General features: G+C 38.7%; 1 protein-coding gene and 1 pseudogene across 7 annotated transcripts in view; one reads left to right on the top strand and one right to left on the bottom strand.

Moving 5' to 3' along the window:
* Nucleotides 1-213: 213 nt before the first annotated feature.
* LOC118967561 (kinetochore protein NDC80 homolog) overlaps nucleotides 214-16674 on the top strand; it is a 36145-nt pseudogene continuing 19684 nt past the window's right edge.
* The window catches only part of LOC108391685 (proton-coupled amino acid transporter 3), a 29808-nt gene continuing 24680 nt past the window's right edge, over nucleotides 11547-16674 (bottom strand). For 6 of the 7 annotated variants that reach the window (XM_073230431.1, XM_073230424.1, XM_073230425.1 and 3 more), the window contains 2 exons: nucleotides 16394-16528; nucleotides 11547-16017 (listed from right to left, as the gene is read on the bottom strand). In XM_073230431.1, the coding sequence (XP_073086532.1) occupies nucleotides 16503-16528 (26 nt within the window). In that variant the 3' untranslated portion in view covers nucleotides 11547-16017; nucleotides 16394-16502. The remainder of the gene's footprint in view (nucleotides 16018-16393; nucleotides 16529-16674) is intronic. The other variant, XM_073230430.1, reaches the window with a different exon arrangement.

Here is a 16674-nt window from a genome sequence, read left to right as displayed (position 1 = left end):
TTAGATCCATACTTCACACCATATGCAAGAATAAACTCCAAATGGATCCAGGGTCTAAATGTAAAACAAAAAGGAAATCATACAAATACTAAAAGGAAATGTGGGTAAAAAATCCAGAAGCAATGAAAGATTGATACATTTGATGACATAAAAATTACAAAAATTGCTGGGCAAGAAACACCATCAAGTCAAAGACTGGAAGGAAAATTTGCTGCACATATCACAGACAAAGAATTAAAGAATTAATTTTATATAATACTATATACAGAATTAAAGATGTAAGGGACAAAGGACCAAAAACTGTATAGAAAAATTGGGAAAAGATATGAATAGACAGACAGTGCTCTCTCTCTCACACACACAGAAACTCATGCAAAGACATAAAATGGCCCTTAAACATGAAATATGTTCCAGCTCACCCATGATTAAAGAAAAGTACATTGAAACAATACTGAAATAACATCACCTCTCAATTTGGTGAAAAACACAAGTGCAACACTGTGTGCAAGCCAAGGCTGTAGGGAGCGAGGCACTCACACACAGCTGGGGAAGTGTGAAGGTGCAACCCCTCGTGAGGGCACTGTCAGCACAGAACAAAGTGCTTACGCGAGACCCAGCCCTCCCGCCGCCGCTGTGCTGACAGCGCGAAGGTACACATGCACAAGGTCATTCATTGTGACATGGTGATTGCAAATACTGGAAACAATGTAAATGTCCTCATCTAAGAAAGTGAACAAACCATGGTAGAGCCATGCAGAGTACTACTGAGCTCTGAAGGGCTCTGAATCGATATACAGACTTATTTCCAGAATGTACTGTTGAGTGCAAAAGGCAAAGTACAAAAAGTATAATGTGCTATTTTTATGTAAGGAAGAAGGGGGATATAAGAAAATATATCTTTCTGCTCATTTGTACTGAAAAAGGATTGAAGAGCCAGAAATGAATGAGATTAGTTATTTACAGAGGGTAGTAATAAAGTGGAAAGAAGGGGGATATGATTACAGGGTATAAAGGACCACAGTCGTGGGACACTTTCAGGTACCTTTCTGTGTAACTCTGACTCCTGGAACCACAATAATGTTCCTCATCCTCAAAACATAAAAAACAGAAGATGAGGTGAATTAAACTTGGAATAAAAACAGTAACAAAATATTGTATTTCATGTGACTAATACAAGCACATTGACAGGGGTGGAGGAGAAAAATAAGTTACATTATTCTGAGGAGATACTATAAAGCTAAAGACAAAAGGAACCACACACAAATACTGTACTCCAGTTAGTTGATTTGTTTCTCACAGGAGTGGGGGTTAGCAATTCTGAAAGTACGTTAGGATTGAGAAAATAAGTCAATGTATTGTGGGCAAAGTGAGGGTGGGAGCATATTGAAAGGACACAGGAACCAGCTTGAAGGGCCTCTCAGTGGCCAAATCTTGAACAATTTGATCAAGAAAATAATGGGTTATAACCCATTGAAGAAAAATAAACATCGTGAGTCCATACACAATAGAATCCCAATTAAATGTAGAAGGATGATGGAAATGAAAAAAAAATCCCCATTAGGCAAACAACATTGTACTAGTTGTTGGAGGTAAGAACCATCTCTGGATGTTTAAATTATAGGAAAAAGAAAAAAGTATGAGACAGGCACCCTGCACTCTGGTGGGTCTGGCCACCTTGCTCTTCACAAACAATCCTACCTCAGGGCCTTTGACTGTTCCCTCTGCCTGGAATGCTTCGCCCACACGTAGGAAAAGGGTTTACTCCTTCACTACCAGCCATTTTCTTTTATCTGCTGTCTTTCCCATTAGAATGTCAGCAACACGAAGGCAGGGGTTTTTCTCATGCTGTATTCCCATCGCCCAGCACAATGCCTGGTGCATGGTAGGTATTCAACAAGCATTTGCTGAATGAATACAGAGTAGGTTGGGAAGCAGGTGAAGGTCCTCCCACCCCCAAGGGTAGGGGAAAAAAAAAAAAAAGGAAAAGGTATGAAGAGAAACAGGATTGTGCATGGTATTGAGATACTTCCTTACAAGATACTAATTAAAAGGGGATAAAAGTTTATCACTATAGTGGGGAAACCTGGCAGACACCACCTTAAACAGGTGATCAAAGTTAACATCATCAGCAATAAGACATACTCATATCATGCACCTCTTGATGTGAAGCACTGATAAAGGCACAATGGCACTTCTGTGGGATTGTCAAAAATGGGTAATTTCAATCTGATCATGAGAAAAGATCAGACAAATCCAAATGGAGAGAAACACAAAATGGCCAGTATTTTTCAGAAGTGTCAGAGCCATGGGTAATAAGACAGACTGAGGAACAGTCACAGATTGGAAGAGAATAAAGAATTGTGAGATTTGGATTGGATGCTGGATTAGAAAAGAGACCAGAAATAGGATTTCACTAATGTGAATGACTTGATTTTGATAATTGTACTATAGATTAGGTAAGATGCTAACATTAGTGAAAGCTAGGTGAAGTGTATATTGGGAACTCACTGTATTATTTATGCCACTTTAAAGTTTTTTCAAAATAAAATGCCGTGGAGGAAGGAGTTGGTGTTGTGTCGGCTGCTGTCGGTCGTGTGGGCAATTGCTCAGGGTCGTGTCAGGAACCTGGAAGAAAGGCCATAACCATGAAAAGCAGTTCAGTTTCCACCACGGGTATTGGCCACCTCTGGGATTTAATATCCCAGGATGTCAATAAACAAGACCTCCATACCCCTCAAACCAAAGAGAAACCAGCGTTTAGAGAGTTGAATGTAAACAAACCCACATCTGAAAGAAAAGTCTCTGTATTTGGTAAAAGAACTAGTGCACACCGATCCTGGATTAGTCAATTTGGTATATTTTTCAGTTCTGAAAAAATCAAGGACTCCAAACCACTTAATGACAGAGCATTCATTCGTCAGTGTATGTGGGAACTCCGTGAGTTATTTTAGAAAATGGTTATGCAAGAGTGTATCCATGAAATCTATAAGCCCTTCTTAAAGACTTCCTAAAGACCTTCACTTTTCTTTATGGCTTCCTGTGCCCTTCATATGAAGTTCCTGATGCAGAGTTTGAAGAAGAGGTTCCAAGTGTCTTTCAGGATCTTGGGGCTCCTTTTGCATTATCACAGGGCTCCATGTACACTGTGGGGACCCCTCAGATGTGGTCTCACATGGTTTGGCTAACAGACTGCATCAAGTTACATCCTACCATGAAAGAAAGCTCCCCTTTATTTGATGAGGACAGCCTTTGGAATAGGAACTGATGATGGAATTATGTGTAATAAGTTGTTTTTGGACTGTACCATAAAATGCTATGAAAGCTTCATGACTGGTGCCGACAGCTTTAAAGAGATGAATGCAGAGTTGTAGTCAGCGATGAAGGATTTATTTATTTATTTAGCTTTTTTTAATACATTGCTTTATTTTATCAAGGTATTATTGATATGCACTCTTATGAAGGTCACATGAAAAACAATGTAGTTACTACATTCACCCATATTATCGAGTCCCCCCCCCCACACCCCATTGCAGTCACTGTCCATCAGTGTAGTAAGATGCCACAGAGTCACTATTTGCCTGATGAAGGATTTATTTAATGTAGGTGCTTCCAAGCTGGAATAATGAGCAGCAAAAAACCGCGAAGCATTGAATGAACAGACCAAGTTTGGGACAAGAAAGAAAAAAGAACTTAATTATCTGGAGACATTGGAAAATCTGAAAGCTTCCTTACAAGCAGGTGTTCAAAAATGAGCAATCTGGAGTCTCATTCAGCCATTCTTAGCTAGAAACTGAATGGCCTCCATGAAGAAATTTCTAGAGTAGAGAATATGAAACAATGAAGCAGGAGAATACTTGACTACACAACATTGTTGATAACTGGTAGTACTCAATTATGGACATCAAGAGAATAAATCATAAAAGAAAGAAATTGCAGCAGATTACTAATAAATTAACTGAGGACCTGGAGGCTGAACAACAGCAGTTGTGGAATGAGGGGCTAAAATATGCCAGAGGCAAGGGGGCAACTGAAACCCAATTAGCAGAGTATCACAAGTTAGCTAGAAAACTGAACGTCATCCCCAGGAGTGCTGAGAATTACCAAGATTGGGATTAAGCCTTATCCTGAAGTTGGTGCCAACAGCATGCAGAGTTCAAGTTTATGTACCACTCAGGGAACTCTTGAACTGAACTGAAGAAGAAATTAATAAATCCCTGAATTAAAAATGGAGTAAGAGGTCCTTTAGGATGAGTAAATGCAATGGTAACAGAAAGCAAGAGGGTAAGAACTCTGAAAGAAGTTCAGAAAACTTCACCACCATCAACAAAAAAGATCTGAAAAATAACTAGGAAAAAACAAATAAGGAAACTGATGAAGGTGACAAAACATGGGCCAATGAGCTGGAGAAACACAAGGCTTGCTGGAGAGACGGGCCTCTGCAGCTCTGAGTCAGTTGGATGCTGTTTAGTGGGAACACCCACTGGTTGTTCAGACCACAACTGAGGCCAGATGAAAAGCGGTAAATAACTCTCGGTGTCGTCTAGAGATGGTTGCCACCCGTGTGGGTCTTGTGGAGAAACATCTTGACGAGCACATCACCAGAGTTGACAGAGTATGAAGAATACATGTCTGAAGATCTCTTGGAAAATATTAGAGAGCTTAGAAGCAAGTATAAGAAGAAAGCCACCTTACTTAAAGCTTCTGATGAATGAAGATGAAGTGTTGACTAAACAAGAACTCTGTTAACAGTGCAAATTTTGAAATGTCCTGTGTAGGTTTGAAACTCTCTAACATATCCTATACCCATCTTTGAGTGAAATCTCATGACCACATCCTCCCAAGCCTGTGAAATGTTTTTTATATCTCTTATAAGTCTAGTTCATTAACTTGAAGTATGTATAACCTGAAATTCTGGGAACTTGTTGGATTGTTATCTTTAGGTGGGAAGGACCAGTTATATTAGGTACCCAAAGTTAATAAAATTGCATCAAAAAATTCATAAAAATATATTGCTGAAGTTTCCATTTTGTGGGCAGAAAAGAGGATATGAGCTTGCTGTCATGTAACTTTAGTACAGGAAGACCACCATTTATGCAAATAAATACCACAACTGTGATGTGTTACAGAACAAAGGCTTAATGGGCAGTGTAGAATCTGGGTCAGCAGACAAAGTCAGAGAAGGTTTTCCTGAGGAGGTGATAGCTGGGATCTGAAAAATAACTAGGCATTAAGTAGGTACAGAGAGGGAGACAGAGTTCCAAATGGAATAGTATATGCGGAGGCCCTGTGGAATAGTAAGGGGGAGCAGGGTGCTTTTGGGAAACAGGACAAGGGCCCATGTGGCTGGAAGGAAGAAGTGCTGTTGGTGCAAGGAGAAGCTGGAGACATGGGAAGGGACCAGATCACCCAAGGCCTGTGGTTCGCACGTGAGTCTCCGTCATCAGCAATCCAAATTCCTGAGACTGAGTCCACCTGAGAAGTGTCCCTGAAGAGAGCCGTATCACCACCATTTCACTTCCAAATGGTGTTGGCATGACAGGTGGAGGTCTGGCCCTTTTTTTGAGCTCTGAACTCAGACCAGGGAATTGCTTGAGGGCCCTCTATGTGGTGTGTCAGGCACAGCCTTGTACTGTTCGCTAGTAACAAGCCTTATAGATCCCTAGGGAGCCGCCTGTCAATTTCATTCCCAGGGACACTGTGGTTTATAAACCACTGCACTGCATCACTTTTGCCCACTCAGTAGCCAATTCGTATTTGCCTCAGTTTCACACAAGTGACCTCCAGGTCCCTCCACAGCCAATGCCAGGGCCTGTGTTGCTTAGCAATCCCAACTCTCTCATCCTCTTTCTTTCTTTGAATGGATTTGTTGAAGTCCAAACCCAGCCTCCCCTTAAGACGATTTTTCACTTATTCCCCTCTATGCCCCAACCGTAGTCCAGCTCAATCATGTTGAGACAGATCCCATTTGTCTAACAGAAATGCAATGAGAACTGATTCTGAATGTCCTGGGGGTCAGAAATCGCCCTACATCCTCTGTATCCCTCCAAATACCTCTCTGCCAACCACCAGAAGTAGTTTTGCCAAAGGAGTACATGGCAGGAGAGACTTTGGGCCACATTGCCAAAACTGAAATGACTAATCTAGGTTGTGTCAGTGATCTTAGAGTGCTGGCTGCAATCAGAAAGTGGGTTTTGTAAGTCACACGGTGGCCTGCCGTTTCCTTGTCTGGTAGCATATCTCCCTAATCTGATTTTGCATATTGCCCTGTTCTGCATTCAAATCTTAGTGCTATCTACCATCTGCAGACTGTTCAGTGCTTTAAGAAGCAGAAATTCTTGCATTCCTTTTTCCAGATGTTCTTTTGCAACCCAGTATCTATTAACTTCATGAGGTTTGTGCTTGTTCCTGAAATTGCATGTATGCATATATGTGAGTTTTATGAGAGAAGGATACATAGTTTCCATCAAAATCTCAACAAGGTGTATGCCCCCTCAAAAGTCACAAAGCACTGTCTTACCTGCATTTTATTGCTCTGTGTTCTATGAGGGCTTCCGTAAATTTCTCAAGTCCTAATCTTCTCCAAGCTCATGGGCTGGGTCCCAAAAGAGCAAAAATTTAATGATTGGTTTATAGCTTTCTTATCTGATGATAGGATGCTCCTCTCTACTTCCCTGACCTTCACAGGTGTTTCCCCATCTCCTGCCAAGAATTGTTTGACGTCCAGCCATTGGTAAATGAATGATGAATGAGAACTCTGCAATCTCCAGCTGGAATTCTTGTTATTCAAGCCATAGTATCAATCATCTAGTAGTAGAAGGTGAGGTTGAAAGACGATGTTACCTATAAATATTTATTATACTGTAGATTTGTGCTTTATATACCTTTCCATATGGGTGTTATAGATCACAATATATGAAGTTTATTAAAAATGGTGTTTCCATTGGACTGAAACAAACCATCATTAAGTTTTCTCCTCACATGTAGTTTCTTTGGTTATAAAATCAATATATTACTGTTAAAAAAGCAACACCACAGGTAAGCAAAAAAGAAACAGCACAAAATTTCAATTTTGAACTTACAGTTCAACCCTCTTGGAGAAAATTCCAATACAACTTTATGTTCTGCATACTCTTCAAAATTATTTGACTATATGCATATGACTGCTTTTTAAAAAGAACCAAAATCATGTTTCACCTTCTCTTTTTAATAGCTTTATTGAGGTATATGTATTTATTATATATATAATAAACTGTACATGTTTAAAGTATATAATTTGAAAGTTTTGAAATAATACATTTGGGAAACAATCAAAATAGTGAACATATTATTTATCATTTCCAGAAGTTTCCTTTTGTCCCTTTAATACCTCCCTCTTGCTCTTCTGACCTTCAAGCAACCAGATTTGCTTTATGTCCCAACAAATTAGGCAGCTTTTTCTGGGCTTTTATATAAATAGAATCATACAATTTGCACTCTTCTTTTTGGTCTGGATTCAATGAACTTAAAATCATTCAATACATTCAACTAATTATTTTGAGATTCATGCATGATATTGTGCATGCATCAGCAATTTGTTCCTATTAGTCCCTGATGCTGTTGTTTTCCACTGTAGGGCTGTATCACAGTTGGTTTTTTCATTCACCTATTGATGGACATTTGGGTTGTTTCCCAGTTTTTGCCATTACAAATAAAGTTACCATGAACATTTGTGTACAAGTCTTTTTATAGGTATACATTTACTTTTTTTCAGGTCAATATATTGGAGTGGAATAGTTGGATCATCTGGTAGGTATATGTTGGACTTTTTAAGAGACTACCAAGATGTTTATCTAATACCAAGATGTTTATCTAAGTGGTTGCATCATTTTCCATTCATGATAGCAGCAAATGGGAGTTTCAGTTCCTCCACATCCCTGCCCACACTAGTATGGTCAGTTTTTTAAAATTTTAGCCATTCTAATAGGTGTGTGGTAGTATCTCATCATAGTTTTAATTTGTATTTCCCTAATTACTAATCTGTTGAAAGTATTCTCATATGCTTATTTATCATCCATATATCTTCTTTGGTGAAGGGTCTATTCAAATTTTACCTATTTAAAAAATGAGGTTGTTTTCTTATTGTGCTTTGAGAGGTCTTTATGAATCTGGATATGAACCTTTCATTAGATGCAAATTTCATAAAGATTTTCTCCCAGACTGTGGCTTTTCCTTCCCTCTTCTTAACAGTGCCTTTGAAGAACAAAGGTTTTAATTCTGATGAAGTCCACTTCAGCAATTTGTTCTTTTATGAATTGTACTTTTTGTGGTATATCTAAGAAATTTTGCCTAACCTAAAATTTTTGTCCTGTGTTCTTCTAAAAGTTTCCTAGCTTTTTTACTTTAGGTCTATTTTGAATTGATTTTTTTTTTGTGTATATATATATATATATATATATATATATAAACTATAGATCCAATTCTCTTTTTTTCTTTTTGCATAAGGATATCCAACTTTTGCAGCATCATTTCTCAAAAGATGATTCTTTCTCCACTACTTTGCCTCTGCACATTTGTCAAAAGTCAGTTATCCACATGTGGGTAGAGTTTATTTCTGGACTCTGTATTCTGGTCCATTGGTCTATCTTGGTACCAACACTATGCCATTTTGACTACTGTAGCTTTGTTATAATTCTTGAAATCAGACAGTGTTACCCTTCCAACTTTGTTCTTCTTTTTCAAAGATATTTAGGCTATTTCTAGGTCCTTTGCATTGCCATATGAATTTTAGAAATAAATTTGTCAACTTATATATTAAAAGAAATCCTGCTGAATTTTGTGAGAATTGACATCTTACCCATAATGAATTTTCTGAGCCACGAACAACATGTATTTCTCCATTTACTTATTTAGGTCTTAATTTCTTTTAGCAATATATTACATTCTTTAGTGTACAGGTGTTTCATATCTTTTAGATTTATCCCAAATTATTGTATATTTTTCATGTTGTTATAATTCCAATTTCTGTTTTTCCTCAGAGAGTATAGAGAAATGCAACTGGGTTTTGTATATTGGCCTTGTATCCTGAAGCTTTGTGAACTTAATCAGTGTAGTTTTGTGTAGATTCCACTGGATTTTCTACATTGATTTTCATGTTATCTTCATATATAGACAGTTTTACTTCTTCCTTTCCAGTCTGGATGATTTTTATGTCTTTTTCTGGTCTAACTTCACTATCTAGACATCTGGCACAACATTGAATAGAATGGACATCTCTTTTGTTTCTGATCTTATAAAGAAAGCACTAAGTCTTTCCTCATCAAGTATGATGTTAGCTGTAGGTTTTTCAAGATGCCAGTTGTTGAAGCTCTCTTCTGTTTTTAGTTGCTGGGAATTTTTATATTAGGAATAAACATTGAATTTTGCCAAATGATTTCTGTGCCTGTTGAGATGATCACTATTTTACCTTTTTAAATTTGTTAATATAGTGGATTACATTGATTTTCAAATATTAAGCCAATTCTGTATTCCTGGGGTAAATCACACTTGGTCATGATGTATTATCCTTTTAATATTTTGTTGAAATTGATTTGCCATAATTTTGTTTTGAATTTTTACATCTATGTTCATGAAGGATTTTGGTTTGTGGCTTTATTTTCTTGTAATGTTTTCATTTAGTTTTGGCTCACACAGTGTTTTTAACCAGCTTTTTCTACCGATTAATCACAAATACATTTGCATTTCAATAGATGCATTTTTGCAATGTTTGGGAGCATCATAGCATTTTGTTCTGGATGAATCATAATTTAATCTAATGTCGGATGTTTGTTTCCAACCTTTTCCTACTATGACCAATATAATTCTTTTGCAAAAATTTTTGTGAACACAGAGGATTCTTAGGATAAGGACTTGAAATTAGTGAGTCAGAGAGCTACACATTTTAAGACTTACGTATTGTAAAATGGTCCTCTAGAAAAGCCATAACAATATATATTCCCATCTGTGGAGTATAAGATTAGTTGTTTTTTTGAAACTCTTCCCCAAACTAAGTACAGTTGACTCTTGAACAAGGTTTTGAGTGGTCTGAACTGCGTGGGTCCACTTATATGCAGATTTTTTTCAATATATATTGGAAAAATTTTTGGAGATTTGCAACAACTTGAAAAAACACTTTCTTTTCTCTAGCTTACTTTATTGTGAGTAGAGAGCATACAATAGATGTAAAATACAAAGTATGTGTTAACTGACTTTGTTATTGGTACGGCTGCCAGTCAACAGTAGACTAATAGTAGTTATGTTTTGGGGGAGTTAGCAGTTGTATGTGGCTTTTCACCTCTGCCAGGGGTTGGTGCCCTGACCTCTGTGTTGCTCAAGGGTGACCTGTATGATTTTTTAAAAGTAGATCAGTAGTTCTTTCCCTCACACACACTCCTCCTTCAGCCTAAATCACCTCTAAGTGGTCTTAAGATATCAGAGAAGGAAAAGAGAGAGAGAGAGACAAGTGATGTCCTTTTACGTAGGGAAGTCACCACAATGAAAGATCACCAAGAAATATGTTTTTATCCCTTAACCTACTTCTGGTATGCCTGTATCTCCAGAGTAACAAGGTAATTTAGTGACAGGGAACACTTCGATGTTCACACATGTGGTTGAAGGATAAATTAGTTTCTTTTTTTTCACTTGGAGAATGTCATTCTGGAAGACCCCTTAATGACAAATTAGTCCAATCTTCCATTTAATAGATGGGAAAACAGACAGAGAGAGGGAGGAACTTGCCCAAGATCCCATAGGAAATCGGTAGCAGAGTCCACGGTTGCACGAGATTACTGCTAAGTTCTAATTTTGTTTTTTCTGTGACTCCTCCACTTAGAAGAATATCCAAATAGAAAACCTTCTTCCCCCAACATACACTTTTGTGAATCTGCTGCTTTAAGAGGAGCAGCTACAGACTAGACTATTGCTTTGTATTTACATTTGTGCTTGGTCTCTGCTTTCAGGGATATCATGGGCAAATGGCATCCCTTTTCCCATTAAATGAGGCCGATAATATGAATGGTTGAATGTGGGTCTGGTTCAGAGGTACAAAAGACCTCCAAAGAAACCCAAAATAAAAAAAAAAGCATAGCCTGAGAGGTATCAGCGCTGACTTGAATCATCTACATTTCTCGTGGAGAGATTAAGAAGCCAGTAATTAATATAGAGATGTTGGGGTTTGATAAATGTATATAACATTCAGAATGGAAGTTAAATTGGGGATGGGAGGAAGGAAGAATTATTAGAATAAAAATAGATAATTATGCATAGACAGCTGTGGAGTTGGCTATGGAATGGTCGACAGGTTGGATCAACTCATGGAGGGCTTGGCATGTTCCAAATACACACCTCAAAAGGCCCAGGATGCTGATCATGATATCTTTTGCAATGGTGACACAGCTCATGTCTTCTGGATAAAAGGTGATAAGCTCCAGGAGGGGTGGGATGATGAGGGCCAGGGCACTGCTGCTCACGGAGCCCACCAGGGAGATGGCCAGGTCCAGGCGGGGGATGAGGATGGCTGAGACACCTGCAGTGAGGAGAAATTTAGAATCACTGAATGTTCCTGAAGAAGGGAGCTCAGAAACAAACCATCTGTTTGAAGCCTTATAATTGTACAGATGCCCAACAGAACATTTTGGAGAGGTGGGAAAAGAGCCCACTGTGGACTTGAGTAGTAGGCCTGGCACTGGGGCTCTGGACCCCACCTTTGTTTTAACTGTCAATATAAATGCCCTCCTTTTATATTTTACCTATTGGGTTTTTCACATATAATAGTTACTGGAAAGGATCCTCTACCACCTATCTATTGTAACCTTGTCATTGTAGAGATGGGGAAATCTAGAGCTCTAGAAGGATAGGACGTGCCTACGGTCATACAGGGCTGAGATGGAAATCCATGGAAATGCCTAATCTAAGGCCCTTTCCTCTCTGCTCTGCTGCCTCCTATATATATGAAAGAACTCGGTACATAGCAGGCACTCAATAAATGCTCGACCGTAACCCAGACACTCAAGCTGCACTGAGTTTGTTCTAATCTACATAATATAGGCACTCTCTACAAGCAAATATGGGTGAAAAATGAGAGACGGTCTTATAGTTAGAATCTCATTTGTTTTCCTGGTGGTTAAGGAGGGCACAACAACATGAAGACAGCATTAGCTGCTCACTCCCCATCTCTTCTCTTCTGTAAATTCTCCAAAATCTCCATCTTTTACATATACAATGAACACATATCATGAATTTTCCAGGTGAGTCCACTTTTGATAACGTTTGAATGAATAAATATACAGTTTATGTAATTTAACTTTACACACTGTATCATTTTCCTATAAACAAATCTGGGAAAACCTGTTCTGGAAAGCACCCATATGAGCTTCCTGGATCTCAAAGAAATATTATCTTTTTCTGAAATGTTCCCAACACATCCAATCAGAGAATGACAGAGACTCATAGGTTGAGAATCCATCACCCCCATGATAGGATAGTCCCTGTCTACAGGTTTCCTTCATCAGATGTTTAGTAAGTTGCTTACAAAGAGGGAGAGAAAGATCAGCGTTTGTTCTCCCGAAGGGCAAGGAAATCTATAATGCCAAGTGGACTGGAGGAGCGCTCTAGAAGGATCGTCTCTGCTCAAGCCCTTCCTGGCTCCCGTTGCCTGATCTCCTTAGCATCAGGTTCCTTAGGACTTGGGCCCTGCCAAATCCTCTGGCTGCATATTTCATCACTCCCCATTGCTTTTAGTTCTCCAAAGAGACCATATGTAAGTATTTGTCTCAGATATGTGTGCAGAACCTGCTCCCTACATGTGATCTTCATCCTCCATCTACCTCCTACTTATCTTTTAGGTCTCAACTGAAGTATCACTCTACTATTTCAGGAGGTCCTGACTTGGCCCAGCCTAAGTTATAGAATCTTCTATATGCTCTTAGGGTATCCTCATGTTTTAGCCATCATCTGGTACACCATTATGTACCATCTTACCATTCACCACAATGTACTGTAATTACTTCCTTGTATAAATTTCCCATTCAACTATCAGCCTTATGGAATCAGGAGTCACGTCTTCTTCATTAATTATTATTGTATCCCTAGTGTCTAGCAAAATGTCAGGCACATAGTAGGTGCTCTACCAATGATTGTTGAATGAATGAAGAATAATGGAGTTGACAGGTGAGTAAAGGAGGAGGAAGTGATCATTCAGCACATAACAGAATCATGACATGTCATTAGAAGGTCAGCTATCTCTAATGGTGCCCTCCCTGGTCCCAAGTAGCCTGAACTATTCAGTTTTTCTCTTCATCTGATACCCTTCCTACTAGAAATGATCTCAAAACAATGTATTTTCAGGTTCCTGATGTCTTGGTGCAGACAGGGAGCTCTCTGTAATACCTCAAACCAGCTAGGTGTGCTGTTTCTGCTCCCGGAATCTCAGGCTTGTAAAGTGCAGCAGCTGACAGCAGTTTCTCCTGCTGGATGGCTCCAAGCGTCACACAGCTTCCCCTGACCCTGAACAGAAGCTGAGGATTCCTTCAACTTTAATCTCTGATGGCTGGAGCTTTTAAGACTAAATTCGCTCTCTCTTGCACAATAATCCTACAGTGATTGAGGACAGATACAGAAGTTCCCCAAGTCTTTACTTCTTCAAGCAAAATATCCCTAGTTCTTTCTCTCACTCTTCATGGGGCCTCTTTTCTGATCTTCTTTCTGTGGATGTGCTTCAGAGGAAGACTCCCCCAGCCCTGCTTGTGGTATTTCCCAAACATCTGCAATAGTGCCTAATGCAGAATGAATGAAGGACTAAATAAATGGAAGGATGAATGAAGGAAGAAAGGGAGGGAGGAGAAAAAAAAAGAGTACACCAAAAAAATGATCTCCAAGACTTGAACAAATCAGCCCCTTGAGGTTTTCCCATACAGTTAAACACCACTTTGTGATAGGGGACTTGGCCTTAATTTATGATGGGAAGGAGCATGGCACAATGGAAAACATAGGCTTTGGTGCTATACAACCTGTGCTCAAATCCCAGCTCTGTCCTTGAGCAGCTATATGATTTGAGTGCACTTCTTTTTTTTTTTTTTATTGAAGGGTAGTTGACATACAGTATTACATTAGTTTCAGGTGTACAACACAGTGATTCAACATTTATATACATGATAATTCTAGCTACCAGCTATCACCATACAAAGTTGTTACAATATTTTGACTATATTCCTTATGCTATACATTACATCCCGGTTACTTATTTATTTTACAATTGGAAGTCTGTACTTTTTTTTTGTTTTCTTTTGTTTTTTGAGAGGGCATCTCTCATATTTATTGATCAAATGGTTGTTAACCACAATAAAATTCTGTATAGGGGAGTCAGTGCTCAATGCACAATCATTAATCCACCCCAAGCCTAATTTTCATCAGTCTCCAATCTTCTGAAGCATAATGAACAAGTTCTTACATGGAGAACAAATTCTTACATAGTGAATAAGTTACATGGTGAACAGTACAAGAGCAATCATCACAGAAACTTTCGGTTTTGATCATGCATTATGAACTATAAACAATCAGTTCAAATATGAATATTCATTTGATTTTTATACTTGAGTTATATGTGAATACCACATTTCTCTCTTTATTATTATTATTTTTAATAAAATGCTGAAGTGGTAGGTAGATGCAAGATGAAGGTAGAAGACATAGTTTAGTGTTCTAAGAGAGCAATTGTAGATGATCAGGTGTGTGCCTGTAGACTAAGTGTTAATCCAAGCTAGACAAGGGCAATAAAACATCCACAGATGCAGAAGATTTCTCTCAAAACAGTGGGGGTGAGGTTCTAAGCCTTACCTCTGTTGATCCCCAATTTCTCACCTGATGGCCCCCCTACGACTGTGCCTGTCTTAGGTTGTTCCTCCCTTGAGGAATCTTACCCATCTCTGGCTAACCAGTCATCTTCTGGGGCCATACAGGGAAATGTAAAGTTGGTAAGTGAGAAAGAAGCCTTATTGTTTGAAAAGGTTAGCTTTTTACTTCTTTGCATATTTATGCCCTGTGGCTTCTATGCCCAGCATTTGTCTTGAGGTATCTTTACCACTTGGAAGAATTATGATACTCGGTAAATTCGATATGAGGCACGAATTCTATTTAAGGCTTGTAATTAGGAAGGAAGAAGAAAAGCTATAGAAGTAGCAGGTGGAAGAAACCATGGGAAGATTGACTATTTCTTTGACATATCTTCTTGTAGAGTAACTTCAGCATGTATAGGTTTTAAACTACTAATTAAATTGCGCACGCACATTAACATAATAGGAGTACAGTTACATAACCGAAGCAGACCTATAATTACCAGCCATCTCCAGTGAAACCAAGAAAACCAGTTAGGCACCTTAGGCATTTGTGAAAACTTATCTATGATATGGTGGATATTGTCCAACTGAACTTGAACAGTCTGAGAGAAATCAGACAAATTAAAACAACCCATTCCTGGGGACTGTTCACATCCCATATGTTCTTTTAACAGTAGGTAGTCTGTAGTTGTAAGATTTTGGAGCGCTACAATTTGCACTTCTCCTAATTCTTGGTTGAGTTCCAACAGTATAGATCCAGTCAAATTTGTTGTTTTACTGTATGCACAGGCCAGCTTAGATATCTCCTTCTTCATTCCCATGGCAAGTCCAGGAACCAGTGGGATGAGTGCATCTACAGCTGTAGCAGCGCGTGGATCTTTGTTGGGGTTTTTTGATGATCCTCTTCTGGTATGACTCCTCCAGAGAGTGCTGATGTTGGAAGTTCTTTTTCATATCATATCTTAGTTCATTTTCTGGGTAGCCAAATTAGGCTTTGATCCTCTGTATAATTGTATAAACACAAACAGACCCTTTGCCTACACTTTTATATGCCCTTTATACCATTGTGTAGAACTCATTGGAGGTCACCACACAGGAACTGCTTTTTTTTTTTTTAAGAGAAAGTAATATTATCAGAAAAATGTACCTCCATCGCCGATCATCTGACACCCTTTAAATGGTCAAAATTAAGGATATTTAAAGCATGCATTAATCATTGATTTACAGTTAGTTTTATCCTATCAGGGAGTAATCCCCCTTTTCTTTCTTTCTTTCTTTTTTTTTGTTATCATTAATCTACACTTACATGACGAATATTATGCTTACTAGGCTCTCCCCTATACCAGGTCCCCCCTATAAACCCCTTTACAGTCACTGTCCATCAGCATAGCAAAATGTTGTAGAATCACTACTTGTCTTCTCTGTGTTGTACAGCCCTCCCCTTTCTCCCACCCCCCCATGCATGCTAATCTTAATACCCTCCTTCTTCTTCCCCCCCTTATCCCTCCCTACCCACCCATCCTCCCCAGTCCCTTTCCCTTTGGTACCTGTTAGTCCATTCTTGGGTTCTGTGATTCCGCTGCTGTTTTGTTCCTTCAGTTTTTCCTTTGTTCTTATATTGAGTGCATTTCTTAATTTCTCTGGCCCATAAATCCCTTAGCTGGCATTACCACATTGCTTGGCTGTAATGAGTATTAGACAGTTACAATGCCTGGCATGTAGGAGTGCGGTTGAATGAGTGATGCTTCTTTCTCTCATAAACAAGCTAATGTATATTTCCTATGTGTAGGTAGTAGAGATTATGGCAACATTTACTGTGTGATAGTTC

Source organism: Manis javanica, chromosome 1, assembly GCF_040802235.1.
Source record: "Manis javanica isolate MJ-LG chromosome 1, MJ_LKY, whole genome shotgun sequence".
Lineage (NCBI taxonomy): Eukaryota > Metazoa > Chordata > Mammalia > Pholidota > Manidae > Manis > Manis javanica.
This window is presented reverse-complemented; position numbering and strand designations above follow the sequence as displayed.